We start from the raw sequence: 24323 nt of genomic DNA, 5'->3' as shown, positions 1-24323 counted from the left end.
TGTGAGAGATAGAAGCAGGTGTGAGAGATAGAAGCAGGTGTGAGAGATAGAAGCAGGTGTGAGAGATAGAAGCAGGTGTGAGAGATAGAAGCAGGTGTGAGAGATAGACGCAGGTGTGAGAGATAACAGGTATGAGAGATAGAAGCAGGTGTGAGAGATAGAAGCAGGTGTGAGAGATAACAGGTATGAGAGATAGAAGCAGGTGTGAGAGATAGAAGCAGGTGTGAGAGATAGAAGCAGGTGTGAGAGATAGAAGCAGGTGTGAGAGATAGAAGCAGGTGTGAGAGATAGAAGCAGGTGTGAGAGATAGAAGCAGGTGTGAGAGATAGAAGCAGGTGTGAGAGATAGAAGCAGGGGTGAGAGATAGAAGCAGGTGTGAGAGATAACAGGTATGAGAGATAGAAGCAGGTGTGAGAGATAGAAGCAGGTGTGAGAGATAGAAGCAGGTGTGAGAGATAGAAGCAGGTGTGAGAGATAGAAGCAGGTGTGAGAGATAGAAGCAGGTGTGAGAGATAGAAGCAGGGGTGAGAGATAGAAGCAGGTGTGAGAGATAGAAGCAGGGGTGAGAGATAGAAGCAGGTGTGAGAGATAGAAGCAGGTGTGAGAGATAGAAGCAGGTGTGAGAGATAGAAGCAGGTGTGAGAGATAGAAGCAGGTGTGAGAGATAGAAGCAGGTGTGAGAGATAGAAGCAGGTGTGAGAGATAGAAGCAGGGGTGAGAGATAGAAGCAGGTGTGAGAGATAGAAGCAGGTGTGAGAGATAGACGCAGGTGTGAGAGATAACAGGTATGAGAGATAGAAGCAGGTGTGAGAGATAGAAGCAGGGGTGAGAGATAGAAGCAGGGGTGAGAGATAGAAGCAGGGGTGAGAGATAGAAGCAGGTGTGAGAGATAGAAGCAGGGGTGAGAGATAGAAGCAAGTGTGAGAGATAGAAGCAGGTGTGAGAGATAGAAGCAAGTGTGAGAGATAGAAGCAGGTGTGAGAGATAGAAGCAGGGGTGAGAGATAGAAGCAGGTGTGAGAGATAGAAGCAGGGGTGAGAGATAGAAGCAGGGGTGAGAGATAGAAGCAGGTGTGAGAGATAGAAGCAGGTGTGAGAGATAGAAGCAGGTGTGAGAGATAGAAGCAGGTGTGAGAGATAGAAGCAGGGGTGAGAGATAGAAGCAAGTGTGAGAGATAGAAGCAGGTGTGAGAGATAGAAGCAAGTGTGAGAGATAGAAGCAGGTGTGAGAGATAGAAGCAGGGGTGAGAGATAGAAGCAGGTGTGAGAGATAGAAGCAGGGGTGAGAGATAGAAGCAGGTGTGAGAGATAGAAGCAGGTGTGAGAGATAGAAGCAGGTGTGAGAGATAGAAGCAGGTGTGAGAGATAGAAGCAGGTGTGAGAGATAACAGGTATGAGAGATAGAAGCAGGTATGAGAGATAGAAGCAGGGGTGAGAGATAGAAGCAGGGGTGAGAGATAGAAGCAGGTGTGAGAGATAGAAGCAGGGGTGAGAGATAGAAGCAGGTGTGAGAGATAGAAGCAGGGGTGAGAGATAGAAGCAGGTGTGAGAGATAGAAGCAGGTGTGAGAGATAACAGGTATGAGAGATAGAAGCAGGGGTGAGAGATAGAAGCAGGTGTGAGAGATAGAAGCAGGTGTGAGAGATAACAGGTATGAGAGATAGAAGCAGGGGTGAGAGATAGAAGCAGGTGTGAGAGATAGAAGCAGGTGTGAGAGATAGAAGCAGGTGTGAGAGATAGAAGCAGGTGTGAGAGATAGAAGCAGGGGTGAGAGATAGAAGCAGGGGTGAGAGATAGAAGCAGGGGTGAGAGATAGAAGCAGGTGTGAGAGATAACAGGTATGAGAGATAGAAGCAGGTATGAGAGATAGAAGCAGGTATGAGAGATAGAAGCAGGTATGAGAGATAGAAGCAGGTGTGAGAGATAGAAGCAGGGGTGAGAGATAGAAGCAGGTGTGAGAGATAGAAGCAGGTATGAGAGATAGAAGCAGGGGTGAGAGATAGAAGCAGGTGTGAGAGATAGAAGCAGGTGTGAGAGATAGAAGCAGGTGTGAGAGATAGAAGCAGGTGTGAGAGATAGAAGCAGGGGTGAGAGATAGAAGCAGGTGTGAGAGATAACAGGTATGAGAGATAGAAGCAGGTGTGAGAGATAGAAGCAGGTGTGAGAGATAACAGGTATGAGAGATAGAAGCAGGTATGAGAGATAGAAGCAGGTGTGAGAGATAGAAGCAGGGGTGAGAGATAGAAGCAGGTGTGAGAGATAACAGGTATGAGAGATAGAAGCAGGTATGAGAGATAGAAGCAGGTGTGAGAGATAGAAGCAGGGGTGAGAGATAACAGGTATGAGAGATAGAAGCAGGTATGAGAGATAGAAGCAGGTGTGAGAGATAGAAGCAGGTGTGAGAGATAGAAGCAGGTGTGAGAGATAGAAGCAGGGGTGAGAGATAGAAGCAGGTGTGAGAGATAGAAGCAGGTATGAGAGATAGAAGCAGGGGTGAGAGATAGAAGCAGGTGTGAGAGATAGAAGCAGGGGTGAGAGATAGAAGCAGGTGTGAGAGATAACAGGTATGAGAGATAGAAGCAGGTATGAGAGATAGAAGCAGGGGTGAGAGATAGAAGCAGGTGTGAGAGATAGAAGCAGGGGTGAGAGATAGAAGCAGGTATGAGAGATAGAAGCAGGTGTGAGAGATAGAAGCAGGGGTGAGAGATAGAAGCAGGTATGAGAGATAGAAGCAGGGGTGAGAGATAGAAGCAGGTGTGAGAGATAACAGGTATGAGAGATAGAAGCAGGTGTGAGAGATAGAAGCAGGGGTGAGAGATAGAAGCAGGGGTGAGAGATAGAAGCAGGTGTGAGAGATAGAAGCAGGTGTGAGAGATAGAAGCAGGTGTGAGAGATAGAAGCAGGTGTGAGAGATAGAAGCAGGTGTGAGAGATAGAAGCAGGTGTGAGAGATAGAAGCAGGTGTGAGAGATAACAGGTATGAGAGATAGAAGCAGGTGTGAGAGATAGAAGCAGGTGTGAGAGATAGAAGCAGGTGTGAGAGATAGAAGCAGGTGTGAGAGATAGAAGCAGGTGTGAGAGATAACAGGTATGAGAGATAGAAGCAGGTATGAGAGATAGAAGCAGGGGTGAGAGATAGAAGCAGGTGTGAGAGATAACAGGTATGAGAGATAGAAGCAGGTATGAGAGATAGAAGCAGGTGTGAGAGATAGAAGCAGGTGTGAGAGATAACAGGTATGAGAGATAGAAGCAGGTGTGAGAGATAGAAGCAGGTGTGAGAGATAGAAGCAGGTGTGAGAGATAGAAGCAGGTGTGAGAGATAGAAGCAGGTGTGAGAGATAGAAGCAGGTGTGAGAGATAGAAGCAGGGGTGAGAGATAGAAGCAGGTGTGAGAGATAGAAGCAGGGGTGAGAGATAGAAGCAGGTGTGAGAGATAGAAGCAGGTGTGAGAGATAGAAGCAGGTGTGAGAGATAGAAGCAGGTGTGAGAGATAGAAGCAGGTGTGAGAGATAGAAGCAGGTGTGAGAGATAGAAGCAGGTGTGAGAGATAGAAGCAGGGGTGAGAGATAGAAGCAGGTGTGAGAGATAGAAGCAGGTGTGAGAGATAGAAGCAGGTGTGAGAGATAACAGGGATTGAGAGATAGAAGCAGGTGTGAGAGATAGAAGCAGGTGTGAGAGATAGAAGCAGGTGTGAGAGATAGAAGCAGGTGTGAGAGATAGAAGCAGGTGTGAGAGATAGAAGCAGGTGTGAGAGATGTGAGAGATAGAAGCAGGTGTGAGAGATAGAAGCAGGTGTGAGAGATAGAAGCAGGTGTGAGAGATAGAAGCAGGTGTGAGAGATAGAAGCAGGTGTGAGAGATAGAAGCAGGTGTGAGAGATAGAAGCAGGTGTGAGAGATAGAAGCAGGTGTGAGAGATAGAAGCAGGATAGAAGCAGGTGTGAGAGATAGAAGCAGGTGTGAGAGATAGAAGCAGGTGTGAGAGATAGAAGCAGGTGTGAGAGATAGAAGCAGGTGTGAGAGATAGAAGCAGGTGTGAGAGATAGAAGCAGGTGTGAGAGATAGAAGGTGTGAGAGATAGAAGCAGGTGTGAGAGATAGAAGCAGGTGTGAGAGATAGAAGCAGGTGTGAGAGATAGAAGCAGGTGTGAGAGATGTGAGAGATAGAATCAGGTGTGAGAGATAGAAGCAGGTGTGAGAGATAGAAGCAGGTGTGAGAGATAGAAGCAGGTGTGAGAGATAGAAGCAGCAGGTGTGAGAGATAGAAGCAGGTGTGAGAGATAGAAGCAGGTGTGAGAGATAGAAGCAGGTGTGAGAGATAGAAGCAGGTGTGAGAGATAGAAGCAGGTGTGAGAGATAGAAGCAGGTGTGAGAGATAGAAGCAGCAGGTGTGAGAGATAGAAGCAGGTGTGAGAGATGTGAGAGATAGAAGCAGGTGTGAGAGATAGAAGCAGGATGTGAGAGATAGAAGCAGGTGTGAGAGATAGAAGCAGGGGTGAGAGATAGAAGCAGGTGTGAGAGATAGAAGCAGGTGTGAGAGATAGAAGCAGGTGTGAGAGATAGAAGCAGGTGTGAGAGATAGAAGCAGGTGTGAGAGATAGAAGCAGGTGTGAGAGATAGAAGCAGGTGTGAGAGATAGAAGCAGGTGTGAGAGATAGAAGCAGGTGTGAGAGGCAGCAGGTGTGAGGGGTGAGAGATAGAAGCAGGCAGGGGTGAGAGATAGAAGCAGGGGTGAGAGATAGAAGCAGGTGTGAGAGATAGAAGCAGGTGTGAGAGATAGAAGCAGGGGTGAGAGATAGAAGCAGGTGTGAGAGATAGAAGCAGGGGTGAGAGATAGAAGCAGGTGTGAGAGATAGAAGCAGGTGTGAGAGATAACAGGTATGAGAGATAGAAGCAGGTGTGAGAGATAGAAGCAGGGGTGAGAGATAGAAGCAGGTGTGAGAGATAGAAGCAGGTGTGAGAGATAGAAGCAGGTGTGAGAGATAGAAGCAGGGGTGAGAGATAGAAGCAGGTGTGAGAGATAGAAGCAGGTGTGAGAGATAGAAGCAGGGGTGAGAGATAGAAGCAGGTGTGAGAGATAGAAGCAGGTGTGAGAGATAGAAGCAGGTGTGAGAGATAGAAGCAGGGGTGAGAGATAGAAGCAGGTGTGAGAGATAGAAGCAGGTGTGAGAGATAGAAGGTGTGAGAGATAGAAGCAGGTGTGAGAGATAGAAGCAGGTGTGAGAGATAGAAGCAGGTGTGAGAGATAGAAGCAGGGGTGAGAGATAGAAGCAGGTGTGAGAGATAGAAGCAGGTGTGAGAGATAGAAGCAGGGGTGAGAGATAGAAGCAGGTGTGAGAGATAGAAGCAGGTGTGAGAGATAGAAGCAGGTGTGAGAGATAGAAGCAGGTGTGAGAGATAGAAGCAGGGGTGAGAGATAGAAGCAGGTGTGAGAGATAGAAGCAGGTGTGAGAGATAGAAGCAGGTGTGAGAGATAGAAGCAGGGGTGAGAGATAGAAGCAGGTGTGAGAGATAGAAGCAGGTGTGAGAGATAGAAGCAAGTGTGAGAGATGTGAGAGATAGAAGCAGGTGTGAGAGATAGAAGCAGGGGTGAGAGATAGAAGCAGGTGTGAGAGATAGAAGCAGGTGTGAGAGATAGAAGCAGGGGTGAGAGATAGAAGCAGGTGTGAGAGATAGAAGCAGGGGTGAGAGATAGAAGCAGGTGTGAGAGATAGAAGCAGAGGGTAGAAGGTGTGAGAGATAGAAGCAGGTGTGAGAGATAGAAGCAGGGGTGAGAGATAGAAGCAGGTGTGAGAGATAGAAGCAGGTGTGAGAGATAACAGGTATGAGAGATAGAAGCAGGTGTGAGAGATAGAAGCAGGGGTGAGAGATAGAAGCAGGTGTGAGAGATAGAAGCAAGTGTGAGAGATAGAAGCAGGTGTGAGAGATAGAAGCAGGGGTGAGAGATAGAAGCAGGTGTGAGAGATAGAAGCAGGTGTGAGAGATAGAAGCAGGTGTGAGAGATAGAAGCAGGTGTGAGAGATAGAAGCAGGTGTGAGAGATAGAAGCAGGTGTGAGAGATAGAAGCAGGTGTGAGAGATAGAAGCAGGTGTGAGAGATAGAAGCAGGTGTGAGAGATAGAAGCAGGTGTGAGAGATAGAAGCAGGTGTGAGAGATAGAAGCAGGTGTGAGAGATAGAAGCAGGTGTGAGAGATAACAGGTATGAGAGATAGAAGCAGGTGTGAGAGATAGAAGCAGGTGTGAGAGATAGAAGCAGGTGTGAGAGATAGAAGCAAGTGTGAGAGATAGAAGCAGGTGTGAGAGATAGAAGCAGGGGTGAGAGATAGAAGCAGGTGTGAGAGATAGAAGCAGGTGTGAGAGATAGAAGCAGGGGTGAGAGATATAAGCAGGTGTGAGAGATAGAAGCAGGGGTGAGAGATAGAAGCAGGTGTGAGAGATAGAAGCAGGTGTGAGAGATAGAAGCAGGGGTGAGAGATAGAAGCAGGTGTGAGAGATAGAAGCAGGTGTGAGAGATAGAAGCAGGTGTGAGAGATAGAAGCAGGTGTGAGAGATAGAAGCAGGTGTGAGAGATAGAAGCAGGGGTGAGAGATAGAAGCAGGTGTGAGAGATAGAAGCAGGTGTGAGAGATAACAGGTATGAGAGATAGAAGCAGGTGTGAGAGATAGAAGCAGGTGTGAGAGATAGAAGCAGGTGTGAGAGATAACAGGTATGAGAGATAGAAGCAGGTGTGAGAGATAGAAGCAGGTGTGAGAGATAGAAGCAGGTGTGAGAGATAGAAGCAGGTGTGAGAGATAGAAGCAGGTGTGAGAGATAGAAGCAGGTGTGAGAGATAGAAGCAAGTGTGAGAGATAGAAGCAGGTGTGAGAGATAGAAGCAGGTGTGAGAGATAGAAGCAGGTGTGAGAGATAGAAGCAGGTGTGAGAGATAGAAGCAGGTGTGAGAGATAGAAGCAGGTGTGAGAGATAGAAGCCGGGGGAGAGATAACAGGTATGACAGAGAAGCAGGTGTGAGAGATAGCAGATATGAGATAGAAGTCGGTGTGAGAGATAGGAACACAAAGACGTAATTATCATTCATAAGAAGGAGAAGTAAGGAGGAAGATGACGAAGATGAAGTGAGGATAACGATGGTGTCATGAGACGGAGCTCAGTAAGAAAGATGGAAGGGGGAGAAAGAGACGTAGAATATGCGGGAGAAAATTTGAATAAGAGAGAGAGAGAGAGAGAGATGCGGAGGAAGGAGACTTAAGGTTCTTGTAACTGTACTGGTAATGTGTGCTATGTACAAAGAATATACATTAATTTTCTTAAAATTTACACACCTACGTGCAACATTGTTTTTGTAAATAAATAATTTCAATTAACCACACTGGCAAGGAACAACAACGAGAATATTTACACAATTTGTACTTTACCTTTGGGTAGGTCGTAATTTTTTTTTCAGTTGTGGTGTGCTTGCCTCCCTGTGTGGTTCATTGTGTGGGTGTTGCTGTGAGAAGATGTCTGTGGTCTGGGTGTTGCTGAGAGAAGCTGTCTGTGGGCTGTGTTGCTGTGAGAGGCTGTCTGTGGGCTGTGTTGCTGTGAGAGGCTGTCTGTGGGCTGTGTTGCTGTGAGAGGCTGTCTGTGGGCTGTGTTGCTGTGAGAGGCTGTCTGTGGACTGTCTTGCTGTGAGAGGCTGTCTGTGGGCTGTGTTGCTGTGAGAGGCTGTCTGTGGGCTGTGTTGCTGTGAGAGGCTGTCTGTGGACTGTGTTGCTGTGAGAGGCTGTCTGTGGGCTGTGTTGCTGTGAGAGGCTGTCTGTGGGCTGTGTTGCTGTGAGAGGCTGTCTGTGGGCTGTGTTGCTGTGAGAGGCTGTCTGTGGGCTGTGTTGCTGTGAGAGGCTGTCTGTGGGCTGTGTTGCTGTGAGAGGCTGTCTGTGGGCTGTGTTGCTGTGAGAGGCTGTCTGTGGGCTGTGTTGCTGTGAGAGGCTGTCTGTGGGCTGTGTTGCTGTGAGAGGCTGTCTGTGGGCTGTGTTGCTGTGAGAGGCTGACTCTGGGCCGGGTGTTGCTGTGAGAAGCTGTCTGTGGACTGTGTTGCTGGGAGAGGCTGTCTGTGGACTGTGTTGCTGGGAGAGGCTGTCTGTGGACTGTGTTGCTGGGAGAGGCTGTCTGTGGGATGTGTTGCTGTGCGAGGCTGACTCTGGGCCGGGTGTTGCTGTGAGAAGCTGTCTGTGGACTGTGTTGCTGGGAGAGGCTGTCTGTGGACTGTGTTGCTGGGAGAGGCTGTCTGTGGGCTGTGTTGCTGTGCGAGGCTGACTCTGGGCCGGGTGTTGCTGTGAGAAGCTGTCTGTGGGCTGGGTGTTGGTGTGTAAGGCTCTCTGTAGTCTGGGTGTTACCGTAAGAGGCTGTCTGTGGTCTGCGTGTTGCTGTGAGAGACGGTCTGTGGGCTGAGTGTTTCTGTGAGAGGGTGTCTATGGTCTGGGTATTACTGTGAGAGGCTGTCTGTGGAGTGGGTGTTGCTGTAAGAGGCTGTCTGTGGACTGTGTTGCTGTGAGAAACTGTCTGTGGGCTGTGTTGCTGGGAGAGGCTGTCTGTGGGCTGTGTTGCTGTGAGAGGCTGACTCTGGATTGGTTGTTGCTGTGAGAGGCTGTCTGTGGACTGTGTTGCTGTGAGAGGCTGTCTGTGGGCTGGGTATTGCTGTGAGAAGCTGTCTGTGGGCTGGGTGTTGCTGTGAGAGGCTGTTTGTGGGCTGGGGGTTGCTGTGAGAGGTTGTCTTGTGGGTTGGGTATTGCTCTGAGAGGCTGACTGTGGGCTGGGTGTTGCTGTGAGAGGCTGTCTTTGGGCTGTGGGTTGCTGTGAGAGGTTGTCTGTGGACTGGGTATTGCTGTGAGAGGCTGACTGGGGGCGGGGTGTTGCTGTGAGAGGCTGACTGTGGTCTATAAGTGGCGTGAGTACTACCACCAGGCCAGAAAACAGCCCACTCATTATGATCCTTGCGTATACAGTATACACACATACGCACGTCTGTATGCTCACACACACATACACACACACACACACACACACACACACACACACACACACACACACACACACACACACACACACACACACACACACACACACACACACACACACACACACACAATTGGAAGTTGAAGATTCAAGTGAGTCACAGGGATGTTAGGAAGTATTTCTTCAGTCATAGACTTGTCAGAAAATGGAATAGTCTGGAGAGCGTTGTAGTGGAGGCAGAATCCATACATAACTTTAAGAAGAGGTATGATAAACCTCATGGAGCAGTGAGAGAGTGGACCTAGTAGCGACCAGTGAAGAGGCGGGCCCAGGAGCTATGAATCGACCCCTGTAGCCACAATAAGGGGGGAGTACACACAGACTTTTAGACTCGAATTTACTGTCTTCATGTGTCTGTGTTTGTAATATTGAGCGTAAACACCTGCTACAAGAGATCCAGGAAGTAGGCTTTAGTTAGGTCAGTGTTGCCCAGTGTTGATGTACCTCGTGAGAAGGTGAGTACCGTGAAGGACCCAGGCAAATCATACACTTTGTGTGTTTACATTAGGTGGTATCCCTGTCACTGTAATTCTATCTTGGAGTCTACCTGGAGTCTACTTGCGTTCCAAGGAGTGCGGGTCAAGCGGCTTCAAACATTCCCAGTAATTAGTGTGGGATTATATGCGACTGCAAGCATCATGCTGTTACACACTTGTATCTTTTATTGTTATACACCTGCATCTATCATTACGTAATGCAGACCAGCATCTAACATTCTTTTATACACACTTGTTGTACGTCTCATTATAATACATTCACCTCCACTTATCATTCTGTTACAAACACTGGCGTCTATCATTAGACTAAACACTTCCATCTGTCATTAGATTTTAAAGACTTGCATCAATCATTCTGTTTTATACACATGCACCTCTCAGTCTGTCTTGCACACCTGCACCTATTATTGTATTGTATACCTACACCTCCCTCTCAAATACAGTAACTTGAGAGGGAAGAGAGAAAAAGTGATAAGCGCAAAACACTGCTGGGTGAGCCAGTGGGTCAAACAATACTGTATCTGCCAGTTATACCCAAGTAGCTAAGTGCTCACTGCCCTGGGGCAGGTTGACGAGAATACAGTAATAAATTGTCGGTCTAGTAAACATGTAAGACATGTTAATTAAACAAACCTGGAAACATTGTCAGTGTGCTGATGACTTATTGTACACATCAGCGTTGAGTTCCAGCCGCTACTCGTGTGATCAATCCCGCAGTTCATCCAGGTCCAGTTACTGCCTCACCTATCCTCCCTGGGTTATATTCTCAATACTTTCACGTGATCCGTGAGCAAGAATACACCGGACTCTGTCTCTTCCGGTTCGTCGTTCGCTTATACCAGAAACAACGACAGCCTTAGTACCGATCCTTGAGGAAAAATAACTTGTTACAATTGCCCACTCTGACACCGCACACCGCTTACCAAGCACTAGTGATGTGTGTGTGTGTGTGTGTGTGTGTGTGTGTGTGTGTGTGTGTGTGTGTGTGTGTGTGTGTCACAAGGACCTTGGGGGACTCTAGCTTGTAACAAAGCATTAAGATACCGTTGTCATGAGCACTTAATTTCACAGCAACTCGAAGATATGACTCCATTCGTTATGTATTTCGTAAGTAGCGTTGACTTCCACATTACACGTTCACGGCAGAATTTATGAAGAAAATTTTTTTCGACGTTATTTTATAATTTTCGAGGTTATTGCATAATTTTTGAACTTATTGTACCATTTCTCGAATTTATTATATCATTATTTGATGGTATTGTGTAATTCTTGAGATTACTGTGTTATTTTTCGATGTTTTATTATGCATAAAATAACTAGAAGAACAAAACATCAATAAACCAGAACAGTACATCAACAAACTAGAAGAATAGGTAGGAATTCAGTGTCAAGGGTTCTATGATCAGTGTGTGAAGAACAGAAAACAAAAAAACAAAAGGGATAAAACATCAGCATGGGCAACGGTACCGAATGGGGTCCCGCAAGGATCAGTAATGTGATAGCTTCTATTAACGCCACCATAAAGTCATCCAGAGTGGATCGAGTTATACTTGTCTCTGTTTGCTAATGATTAAAAAAAATTAGAACAATAAAGCCTAAGATATGAAAAAGAGGCGGGGACAGGAGCTGTGAATTAATCTCTGTATCTACAACTAGGTGAGTGCAGAAGTGTCCCAGAAGGCGTCAGAAGAAAAGTGTTTGTGTGAGTCAGAACGTGCCAGTCATTAACTTGAGTAATGGCAGCGTCGTGTCGGCCACGAACTCACCACTGTCAGAGGAGTGTCAAACGAGGTTTTATAAATAAGAGGATCATGACAGCTTGGTATTTACTTAACCCCGAAGGTGACTCCTGCACCCTGAAGGTGACTTCTGCACCCTGAAGGTGACTCCTGCACCCGGAAGGTTACTCCTGCACCCTGAAGGTTACTCTTGTACCCTGAAGGTGACTCCTGCACCCTGAAGGTTACTCCTGCACCCTGAAGGTGACTCCTGTACCCTGAAGGTGACTCCTGCCCCCTGAAGGTTACTCCTGCACCCTGAAGGTTACTCCTGTATCCTGAAGGTTACTCCTGTATCCTGAAGGTTACTCCTGTACCTTGAAGGTGACTCCTGCACCCTGAAGGTGATTCCTGTACCCTGAAGGTTACTCCTGCGCCCTGAAGGTAACTCCTGCACCCTGAAGGCTACTCCTGTACTCCGAGGGTGACTCTTACATCAAGAGGGTGAAACTCACACGTCATATTTGACTATAATCCCAGTTGGATCAGCTAAAAGTCTACCTACCCTTGTTGTCTACCTGCTGATGGCGCTGGGAGTCATCGCCCTTGCTGCCAAGTTTCAGTCTAAACCTCTTGGTCAGTCAGGTTAATGAGGCTCATCAGAAACTGCTTGCAGGAACCTGACGATTTTCTTCTTGGTGACAATTAGTGATTTTAGTTACTTTCCTCTATATCTGAAGAGAAAGTCTTGAAAATCCTTGGATCGCAATTCTTCTTCATCATCCTAATCTTCTTTTTCTTGTTCATCTAATTATTATTATTATTATTATTATTATTATTGTTATTATTATTAAAATTATTACAAAGTTACGTTAAATATATTTTTCCTTACGTCAGGAAAACGTCATTAGCGGCAGTGAAAGACTTTTTCAAAAATGCTATTGAAATACATTATTAAGCGGCTGCTTCGAAAAACAAAATGAAAGAGAATGGTTAGAGCCAGATCGCCAAGACTCAAATGATGAGATACCGAACTACGATGGCAGCGTCAGCAGGGTGCTAATATTGGCACTGCCAGTGCCGAGACACTTGAGCAACACTTGGGTATCTTTATTGCGGAGACGTTTCGCCAACCAGTGACTTTATCAGTCCAAGACAGAGATTAATACTAGAAAGGGTTAAAGACGTGAAGAAGAAGTTTGAGGTGATCAGTGTCTCAGTCTTGCAAGGATGTATTCAGCCCATCAGTCAGTGTGTCTTGTTCATCTAGCTGTCGGTTTAACATACAATTAAATGTGTAAGACAATGTACCAGGATGACGCGGGACATAGTCATCAGGGTTATACAACTGGCACTTTGACCTGCTTGTGGCCGCCTTGGATGGTAGCGAGGGACGTGTTGTCCGTCTTGCAGCTGGTCTTACCAGATGGCTAGCTAATGACTGTTGATATTTGTTACTGTTCCCTCAATCCACACTCTTCATCCTGCATACAATTTTAGCCGTGTGTGAGCATTCATTTGAAATTTTATAAATTTTTCCTATCTGTTATCATTTATTTTTTCACTTCCTTTATCTTTTTCGATAGATGTTTCTTTTACAGCCTAGTTTGGTGAGCTCAACCTAACAAGTGTAGTTTCGCGCAATTTCCAGACTATCACTGGGATTTATTTCGCTTAGTTATTATCAGTTCTAAGCCATGAACAAAAAAAATTTTACCAGACGACAAGATATGTCCAGTTCTTCCCTTGTTTAACCATAAGCTGTTATACAAGGTAAAATTACCCTGGACACTATGTGAATGTGGGAGCCCCGGAAGCAAATTCTGCAGTCAATTGGGGCTGTAAAGTTGTCCTTTGGAGAAGGAAACGATGAGTGTTCCTCACCACTAAGTAGGAGGTTGTCTCCAGCAAGCTGATTTTTAACTCACTGGTCTACCTGGAGGGTATTCCGGGGATCAACGCCCCCTCGGCTCGGTCCACGACCAGGCCTCCCTGTCCCGGCTCAACCGAAGGAGCCAGGGTTCGACTCCCAGGCAGAGAAAGAGAGAGACGTGCCGGTAAGACTCCTGGCACCTTCCGCATTTGTTCACCTAGCAGTAAATAGGCACCCAGGTGTTAGTTGGCTGTGGAAGGAAGGATGTGGGTGGGAAGTATGCGTTACATAGAGCTGGGCTTTGAACCGAGATGAGGTAGGAGAGCAGCTCCTAGATTGTAAATTCTGTGTAAAAAATAAAGGGGGAGGGGGAGGAGAAAGTTCTCAATGCAACGATGTTTAAGGAAAAATGTTTATTTTTGTGTAGTAATGTTTAAACATTGTAGCAGACACCAACCACTTCAAAACTTTGTCTACATACGTGTGCAGTATTTGTCTTTTAATTCAATCCATGCCCGGTGTTTATATTTTTTTGTGTTTCTTGCCATATGGCAAACATTTCATCCTCCACCTTCAACTTTTCAGCTACTGCAAGCACACCTACATGTGTGTGCAGGGTGGAACATTTAGGTGGTTGGAAGACGCTCCCACAGTTAGGGATGACTCCCTTCCCACGCCCCATTATTGCAGACGTCCATCCGGTCGCAGTGTCAAGGACGGGGCTATGCTGCTGCCCCTCAGGACAAGTCGCTGGCTCCCACGCTGTTTATTTCTACTGGGAGGACGTTGCGAGTGTTGTGGAGGGCTGGCTTGGTGAGTCAGGAGAACTCTGACTCAGTGGTAAGTAATGAATCCTGACAACTATCATTACATCAATTGTGTACAGTGGTATACAAGTTGGTGAATAAGACACAGGTGCAAGACAAAGACACCCAGGTGTTCCACATGTCTGATTCGTCAATCCTGACAACGCTAGAAATAAGACCAGAAGCAGTGCATACAGTGTACAACCTGTGAGGCAAGTGAGATCACAGTGAACCAGCTTCATTGTACTCCTAGAAGGTAAATGGGATCACAGTGAATCACAGTGGAAGTTCTAGCTCTGAGCTCGAACTGTTGATGGAGCTGCGAAGGAAGATCGCACCAGCGAGAGATTATGTCAGGGGAAAAACGTAGAACAAGGGGAGATATAAGCACTACATACAAAATACTCCAGTATAAAGGGTAGAAGATTACTGAGTCATAAAGAGGCTGGGAATCATTTTTTTTTTCGACGAAAGAGTACTGTCACTAACACAGTAGAAGCTGACGTTATACAGAGGTTCAAAACTTTTTTTGTTCTGCTCCCATTGCCTTTGAAATGCACAGTTAACTTAGCAGTTTCTTTTCCTGTTGTGCTAATGGTGTCCCATTATCCGTTGATGCACTCACTCCCTTTGACTTCCCGGTGTTGCCTCTGTCTTCACAATGGTTACGTCCTTAGATCGTATTTTTAGCTCCAAGCAGACTTCTTGTCATTCCATGTGAGGTAGTCATCTCTCTTCACCCCTTCATTTCTTCAGTCATGTTACCTAGGCATTACTGTGGTCTTCCTTCTGATGTGCCAGTGTAGAAGTGTCAGTCCGGCGGCAGCTTTTGCCCCTCCTGTCTGTAATTCTCAGAATGTATGTTTAGTAAATATTTCCATATGTTAATTATATATGCACATGGTTGTAGTAGCAATGTCAACATGTGGTAGCTGTGACAATGTGCACACATGGTGGCACTGACAATGTGCACACATGGTAGCAGTGTCAATGTGCACACATGGTAGCAGTGTCAATGTGCACACATGGTAGCAGTAACGGTGTGCACACATGGTAGCAGTGACAATGTGCACACATGGTAGCAGTAACGGTGTGCACACATGGTAGCAGTGACAATGTGCACAGATAGTAAGTGTAACAATTTCTACCATATAAAAGTTAATACATTGCACACTTACCTTACATGCTCTCGCTACACACTCACCTTACACATTCACCCTACACACTCACTCTACACACTTACCCTACACATTCACCCTACACACTCACTCTACACACTTACCCTACACATTCACCCTACACACTCACTCTACACACTTACCCTACACATTCACCCTACACACTCACTCTACACACTTACCCTACACATTCACCCTACACACTCACTCTACACACTTACCCTACACATTCACCCTACACACTCACTCTACACACTTACCCTACACATTCACCCTACACACTCACCCTACACACTTACCCTACACATTCACCCTACACATTCACCCTACACACTCGCTCTACACACTCACCCTACACACTCATCCTACACATTCACCCTACACACTCACCCTACACATTCACCCTATACACTCACCCTACACTCACTCCACACATCCTACACATTCACCCTACACACTTACCCTACACACTCACCCTACACACTCACCCTACACACTCACCCTACACACTCATCGGCTTGCATACACAGACACAGTCGCCCTGCTTGGACTGTCGACGGGACGCGACAACACATCAAGCATATACTTCACTTTGTTCGCAACACTGCATCGTCTTTGTTGTGCAGGTAAACAGCATCCTGGGTAAGTGGTAGTACCTGTGCTACTCTTGAGTACCAGCATCCTGGGTAAGTGGTAGTACCTGTGCTACTCTTGAGTACCAGCATCCTGGGTAAGTGGTAGTACCTGTGCTACTATTGAGTACCAGCATTCTGGGTTAGTGGTGGTACCCGTATTAGAGTTCCAGTATACTTAACAATATATACCCTCAACTGTGACACCCAGCATCCTATATACTCGACGTCATATACACACTTTAGTGAGACTTACCGTCCAGCATGATGACGCTGATCACTAATCCTCTTCCAAATCCCAATCCTTTTAGAACACTTTGAAAGGGTCTATGACACCGTAATACTTGGCGTGCACATCACTGCAGTTAGTAATCACAGGAATACAGAAGAAAGAGACAGGGATAGAGAGATATAAAGTGAAACAGCAGCGACATCAGTCACTGCACTCACGGGAGAGCGCACCACACAACCGTGGCACAGGTAAACCAGGCGTACACTGAGCGCTCTTAATTCGATCTCACACCGCTGGGATCCTACGTTTTGCCTGGTGTCAAAAGTCACAGTCAACGTCACTGTCTCCTCGGGCGTTCATTGGTGGAGGTTTCTTCCAATGCCGTCACCGACACTCCGCACCGAGATTGGTCGGATGTATCTCACACAGTCGACGGCTTTTTCATCTTGGTTTAGGTAGTGATGACGATAAAATAAACTGCATCAACCATAGAGGGTTAATGAAACCTTGAACAAACCGATAGCGAGACAGTAATTGATTGTGTTTTAAAAGATACGGCAAAGCGACATCATTTCCGTGGCGTCTCATTGGCGAAGAACGCAGGCGCTAGTGATGTCACAGCCAGGCGGAGTCTCCATTGGTCGGGAGACTCACCCATAGCATCTCTGTGTGGGATAACTTCTGGATGCTGATACTTAGGTTAAGATTTTGTTCGAATTAGTAACTCAGGTGAGTGTCGGCTACCCAGGATAACCTAATAAAGTCAGTGCGTCATCGGGGACTGTCTTATTTACATTGGGGTCCTTACCCCAGGATGCGACCCACACCAGTCGACTAACACCCAGGTACTTACTTAATGCTAAGTACAGGGTCAGTACGTCATACGTCTTCTCCTTCACTATTTGTAAACTGACTCGTACTAATTTTCACATGAGTTTTTTACCCCTTCAAGGGGGAGGGGATGCCTTGATGCCGAGGAAGGACTCTTACCTGGAGTATACCTGGAGGGCATTCCGAGGGGTCAACGCCCCGCGGCCCGGTCCATGACCAGGTCTCGCTGTGGATCAGGACCTGATCAACCAGGCTGTTACTGCTGGCCGCACGCAGACCGACGTACGAATCACAGCCCTGCTGGTCAGGTACTGACTTTAGGTATCTGTCCAGCTTCCTCTTGAAAACAGCCAGGGATCTATTGGTAATCCCCCTTATGTATGCTGGGAGGCAACTGAACAGTCTTAGGCCCCTGACACTTATTGTGTTAACTCTTAAAGTATTCATGGCGCCCCTGCCTATCACTGGGGGGATGTTACACCGCCTGTCTAGTCTTTTGCTTTCGTAGGGAATGATTTCGGCGTGTAGAATTGAGACTAGCTCCTCTATCATGTACCTTTCTCGCCTGCGTTCTAAGAAGTACAGGTCGAGAGGCTAACTTTTTTTCTTCCTTGGATCAAACCTAATTACCTCATCCCTCAGGTCTTGATAATCCCTTCAGTTTCAGCGCTTCATAATAATAATAATAATAATAATAATAATAATAATAATAATAAAGTATGAGAATATATAGTAGACATCTGTCTCTAAAAAATATTTATACTCTTGTATTATACTAATTAGAGTATGTTATTTCGATACACTCAAAAAAAAAGTTGTATTCATAGATATTGGCTGCCCGAGTTTGAAAAACACTAGTTTAAATTTTAAGCTTAAATCTTAAGTTTAACGGAGTAATCGTCCGGTGGTCCGGGAGGTAGGAAGGTTGTCAGCTGGGCAGGTTACCCACGCTAGTTATTTAACGCCTAGCAAACTGGTATCAGTACTTTGGTTAATAAAAGTAGTTTCATGGTCATAGAAAATAAAGTTAGAATCCCAGTGAAGAACCATATTTTTCAAAAAAGTCTTCATTTGTTCATTAAAATTGATCTGAAATGTGACGATTGGAATGGTTTTGTCTACCAATGAGAAGTTCACGCTGATTGTGTCGTAGTCAACCACTCGTTACGAAGAGTATTTATTGAGTTAAGGTCTTAAAAGTTAGACGCTTAGTTAGTATTTAGTGTAGTATATATGTTAGTAATTAGTTATTGGAAGTCTTGGAAAATAAAAGTGGCGAAAATATCGTAGCTGAAGTGCACTGGTAAAAATTAATGCCAAGGCTGACAGACGAGGCGTCAGTATTCATTCTGCAGTGGTGTTGATTGCGTACACTCACCACAGCTCCATACACTAGTGGTGGTGATTATGCACCCTCATCACAGCTCCACACGCCAGTGGTGGTGACTGCACACCCTCATCACAGCTCCACACGCCAGTGGTGACTGCACAACCTCATCACAGCTCCACACGCCAGTGGTGGTGACTGCACAACCTCATCACAGCTCCACACGCCAGTGGTGGTGACTGCACAACCTCATCACAGCTCCACACGCCAGTGGTGGTGACTGCACAACCTCATCACAGCTCCACACGCCAGTGATGGTGACTGCACAACCTCATCACAGCTCCACGCACCAGTGCTGGAAGATTCAATATAATTCACATCAACCCAGCAAGGAGTAGCACCAAGGTAATTTAAATTTAACCTTTAAACATTAAATTCAAAATGAAATAACATTGGTGAATAGTAATATAATTTATTAAACGTGATTTGTAAGAGGATATAAAGTAAATAAAGTATGACCTATTAGACTGTTGGAATCGGCTACCTGTATGAATTATAATTATGTGAGCAAATTACCTGCAGGAGGTTTACAAGGTATTACCTGAATTATTACCTGCAAGTAATTTGGGTGAGGTAAGTGGGACTTAGTCACAGCAGGTCGCCGATCTGTCACTCCCTCGAAGCCCACCTCCTACCACTCTAACAAAAAAGCTAGACCTGACATTAAACTAATAATTACAATATTAAAACCATCCACTCTGGTAAATTAAATTGTGGACTGTAAATGATTAGGCTTGCTGGGTACACAAAAGAAATTTGTATTACCACTTACCATTTAATTACTGTAGATGGATCACACCACAACACATGCCTGACACACAGACCCTACACTGGCCAGCTAGAGATCTACATGAAAGGACTAATGGTGCACTTTCCTGTGTGAGTGATGACGTATTCCTTATCTTCCACTTCCACACGTAATTCTTGAGGTCCCGCAAATTTCGTGTCCCAATTCTTCAGCAGGGAACATTAACACAGGCTCCTATTACAAATCCAGGCCTCAATTTGGCGTCGTAGATGCCGGATTATTAGTTGGATTTTCCACGATAACCACTGTTCACATATTACAAAATGGCATCCCCTGTACGGCGTCACTCCCCCGGCTGTTCCACATTCCCCCTCACTCAAAATTTCTCGAAGGGTCCAAATAGCATCACATTTTAATACGTAATTATTATATTTTTCAAATTTAAGCATGCTGAATTTAGGAAAATTCAAAATTTTCCGCAGTGCAGCCGGGCAGAGTTTGTTGCTAAACGACTTAATTAACTGCAATTTTTTTTGTACTCCACCTTGCCTTACAATTTTTACACACATTTGAAATTAAAATTATCAAATAATGGGCTTTGTTATAAAGATAGGATAAATTACATATTTACATAATTCAGCATATTACTTATCTATACACTTAATTACAGCATTTCAGAGGATGTGGAAATTTATATGAAATATTCATTTTGTTTATAAATTTAAACACTAACAATGTTACATTAATTAGTTTGGGTAAGGAAGAATACCTATTAATTCTTCCCACCTTTTAAATAAATTCATTAGATAGGGCATCTTCCAGAACACATTTAAGTTTCCATGCTTCTTGTATTAACAGTTTCCCTCTTATTGTAAGGGATGACACTAAGCCTAGTAGATCGAAGCTTTTGGAAACTTCAGCAAGCAAGACTCTTAATCCATTTATTAGACATAACACAATTATTAAATTATAATAACAATATTTACTGTCCATTTAGTTATTATCAGAGCAAGGAAGTTTAGCATATATTACATGGCCTCTTGCTGTTTTTAGAAAAGTGACATAATATTTCCTTACCGTACCCTTTACAAATGAAGCATAATCATCGACACCATGCCTAACCCTTCTAGGGTAGGGTAGGTGCCTGAGCCTGAGCCTTTAGCTCATAAGACTGTCATTCCCATTAGCCCCTTGGGGCGGGGATGGCAGGCCAGAGAGGCCTAGCTTGTGGCTAGGCCTGGGGACAGTTGGTCCCAAAGATGAGGAGGTACTTGTGCCTCCTCCCATGGGAGACTTAGGTCTCAGACACTCCCTAGAGAGGGAGCCAAGGCCGGGCCACCACTTGGAAAAGGCCCGGGCCGGGAGAATACCGGCTAATCTTTAATAATAAATAATGAAGCATAATAATTACTCCCTTTTAGAAGACTTACTGGCCCCACCGAATCATCATTTGCACAAGAGGGTGCCAATTCTACACCATTTTGTGAAAGCCAGTCAGTAGCTTCACTAAGCCCTATTGTAGAGATTTTCTGTGGGCGCCTATCAACTATAACTCTACTGATACTTTCTCATTGCCCAAGTTGACATTTACATACACAATGTCGTACAGTTGAGCCTTTTTATCTGACAGAAACCCAGATCATTTTAGATTTGTGGGATCCCCCTTTGCACTTTCATACCAATACAGCAACTGTGCTTGATGAATGTGTGTTAAGACCCCTGGTTCAATAATGCAGGTACATTTTTTAATTTACGCCTTTTATCCCGAATTTCTACATTCACCACTGGTAAGGCTACTTCAGCTATGCCATCATCATTAACATTGACTGCAATTATTACATTAGTAACTGTTGTGCCAGGGTCATCAACATTATTATCATTATCATCATTATCATCATATACAAACCCTTACACGTTACTACATGATGCCTTCCCTTGTGGCATTGATAGCAATTATTAAGTTTGGCATAACAATCGTTTACACTATTCCTAGCTCCGGCCAACCCAACTGAAGACTCATCATCAACACACTTAAAAACAAAGGAGATTTAAATAACTTACAACCCTTTATGTACAAAAAAAAAAACTTCTCAAGTACTGTCACCAATTATGGCAACACTCTTTAACAAATCCATTGAATCTTCCACTTTCCCATGAATTCTCAAAACAGCGAGGGTCACCCCGATCCACGAAGGAGATCAAGCAGATTTTAATAACTTTAGGCCGATATCTAACTTGCCCCTAATCTCTCTAAAATCTTTGAAAAATTAATTCATAGGCAAATCTATTCCTACCTCGTCTCCCACAACATACTCAACCCCTGTCAGTTTGGATTCAGGCCTAATAAAAACACGAATGATGCTATTATACACATGCTAGAACTAATATACACTGCTTTCGAGAAAAAAGAAGTCCCACTGGGAATCTTCATTGATTTACATAAAGCTTTTGATACAGTTGGCCATGATTTGTTGCACATAAAATTAACACACTATGGTACATCAAGGCACTCCCTCAACTACCTAAAGTCATACCTTAGCAAAAGAAGCCAATACGTGTACACAAATGGAGCTAACTCTGCCACACAACCAATTACAGTCGGGGTCCCACAAGGAAGTGTCTTTGGCCACTACTCTTTCTCATTTACATGAACGACCAACCAAATACATCTCGACTACTCAAACCCATATTATTCGCAGATGACACTACATACGTCTTCTCTCACCCAAACCCAGTCATACTAGCCAACACTGTAAATGCTGAACTACAGAATATATCTATCTGGCTGATGACTAACAAGCTTACTCTCAATATTGACAAAACCTATTTCATTCAGTTTGGAAACAGAGCTGCGAATGTTCCACCTATCATAATAATAAACGGATCACCTGTCACAAGACTCACAGAGGGAAAATTCTTAGGAATCCACCTTGACAGTAGCCTCAAATTTCAGACACATATACAACAAATTTCCAAGAAAATCTCTACGACCGAAGGCATACTATCCAAGATACGGTACTATGTTCCACAACCAGCTCTCTTTACCCTGTATCATCATTTACCCCTATCTCGCATATGGAATTTGTGCATGGGGCTCAACAACAATAAATCATCTCAGACCATTAATAACCCAGCAAAAGGCAGCAGTCAGAATAATAGCAAATTCCCACTCCAGACAGCATACTCCACCAATATTCAAAAGGCTAAACTTACTCACCATAAAGAACGACCATACTTATTACCGTGCCTACTACATACATAGAGCACTACACACAAATATAAACCCTCCACTCAGACTTCTCCTTACTAACCTTAACAGAACACACGATCATAACACAAGACACAGATCACTCTTTGATGTTCCCCGTGCCCGGCTCTCACTATGTAAAAACTCAATGTGTACCTGAGTTTTAAATAAAATATAAAAAAAAAACTCAATGCGCGTAAAGGACCCAAAAATCTGGAATCCATTACCGGTGAATACCAAAGGAACCCTGTCTGTACATCAATTCAAGACTCTTCTTAAAAGCCACCTACTCACCCAAAACTAAATACTCAGTACTTAATTTTGCCTACAAAGTTAACAAATCACACTCCACCGCCTCAAAATATCATTACTCACTGTGTTACTCACCTAGCCTCAGAACCCCGTAAGAAAATGCTCTAAGTACAATAATTTCTCATATTTTAACCTAATAATAACAAATGTTTAATAGATGTATAACATTTTGTATAATTAGTGCAGCCTTATGAAACTGTTTTATACGTCTAGTGCTAAGTAATCAGTAATGTATTAAGTTTAGATTGACCGTAATGCCAAGGCATGATAGTGGCTCTCTTTGCACCACAAATCATTGTAAACCCTCACTGTAAACTACCTATGTAAATATATTTCGTAAAATATGCCAACCACATTGTAAACCTGAAACGAAATAAAGAAATTTGAATTTGAATTATGACCACCTAAACATCTGATAAATCTTTCAAGTTCTTCCAACCTTTCCACCTTACCATCCCATGAATCATAAGCATTACAATTCGTGGAGAAATGAGTACCCTTGCAAAAAAAAAAAACTTTTTTGCTTGACTTGCCCTTTATTAACTTGGCCACTCTTATTAAGGTACTTATTCCTCTTAATGTGGAGAACCATTATTTTTGGTTCTTGCCACTTGATATGTGCCTATGTAACCCATTTTATGGGATGAATTATAATGATTATTAACATAAGGATATTTTTCCATTTGTGAGACCTGGCAGATGCATCATAGTCATCACGTGTTACATTCTTATAATTATTTGGTTGGTTTGTCTCTAACTGAACAATTAATTCTTGTATACCTAATCTTATTTCCTCCAGAGAAAAATAACCTTTGTGGTATTTTATTAGATGTCCACTCTAGTCTTGCAGTTCAATTTCTTCTGTAAGACAGAACTTAATATCCAGTCTGATTCACCCTAATCAAACCTATTAATCAAGGACTTAAGAGTGTTTTCAAATTTGGCCCTAAATAGTTTCAAACTGTGGTAATTGTGTTAGTAAGTAAGTAAGTTTATTCAGGTATACACAAATACAGTTACATATAATTATCATACATAGCAGCATATGTGTAGAGAACCTAGGATAACCCAAAAAAGTCAGACAGTGACTTATTTCCATTGGGGTGTTGTGGAGTTCTTAAAATAATCACAATATTTACTAGGTCTAACCTACTTTGCTCCATATTATCATAGATCACCTTTAACAAGTCAACTGCTTCCAGGTAACTGGAGTCAATATTTTGAAATCCTTGAATCAGAGCACAGGCATCGCTTCTGATCTGCCCTTTGAGATGAAATAATTTTGTGACATCTGCTAGGTCATTCTTCACATGTACAGCAGCTTTAAATACTGACCAGAATTCCTCCCAGTTGTCTCCTGGATTAAATGTTGGGAGTTTGGGCAAAGACCTGGCACTTACGTTACTAGATTGGTCTACTATAGTACTTGCACATTTTAATTTATTTAATACCTCATTTTTACATGATAGTATTTTCTCTTCCAGTTCATAATATTGATTAATTAATAATTCCCTTTCATTATTATCTGCACAATTCACCAGCAGATCTTCATATTCTTTGTAACACAATATAAATGACACATACCTATTCTCAAATGATACCAAATATAATTCTAAATTAACCTTATTCACAGTTACTTCTGCCACTAATTCCAGGCATTTATTATAAGCTCTGGTCACATGACCTTTTTTTTTTTTGCATTTAATAAGGCCTTTATAGCCTTAATTCTCGTGGATTTATCTGCATTAATTACATTACCTTCAACCATGGCTCTTTAATGAATACTGGTTGTATAAATTATACAATGAGACACTGGT

The 24323-nt window shown here is 44.0% G+C and overlaps 1 protein-coding gene and 1 long non-coding RNA gene across 4 annotated transcripts in view; one reads left to right on the top strand and one right to left on the bottom strand.

Annotated features, from left to right (window-relative positions):
- The window catches only part of sprt (PDZ domain-containing protein sprite), a 275215-nt gene extending 258980 nt beyond the window's left edge, over positions 1-16235 (bottom strand). The window contains exon 1 of the mRNA XM_070087115.1: positions 16006-16235. Within this exon, the coding sequence (XP_069943216.1) occupies positions 16006-16015 (10 nt within the window). The 5' untranslated portion in view covers positions 16016-16235. The remainder of the gene's footprint in view (positions 1-16005) is intronic.
- A 1782-nt stretch (positions 16236-18017) lies between these two features.
- The window catches only part of LOC128689060 (uncharacterized), a 150691-nt gene continuing 144385 nt past the window's right edge, over positions 18018-24323 (top strand). For 2 of the 3 annotated variants that reach the window (XR_008407106.2, XR_011392248.1), the window contains exon 1: positions 18033-18544. This is a non-coding gene — a long non-coding RNA (uncharacterized lncRNA). Of the gene's footprint in view, positions 18545-24323 lie in introns of all 3 variants that reach the window. The other variant, XR_011392249.1, reaches the window with a different exon arrangement.

The sequence above is a fragment of the Cherax quadricarinatus genome, chromosome 21 (genome assembly GCF_038502225.1).
Source record: "Cherax quadricarinatus isolate ZL_2023a chromosome 21, ASM3850222v1, whole genome shotgun sequence".
Classification (NCBI taxonomy): domain Eukaryota; kingdom Metazoa; phylum Arthropoda; class Malacostraca; order Decapoda; family Parastacidae; genus Cherax; species Cherax quadricarinatus.
Note: the sequence above shows the minus strand (reverse complement) of the source record. Positions and strands in the feature narration are given on the sequence as shown.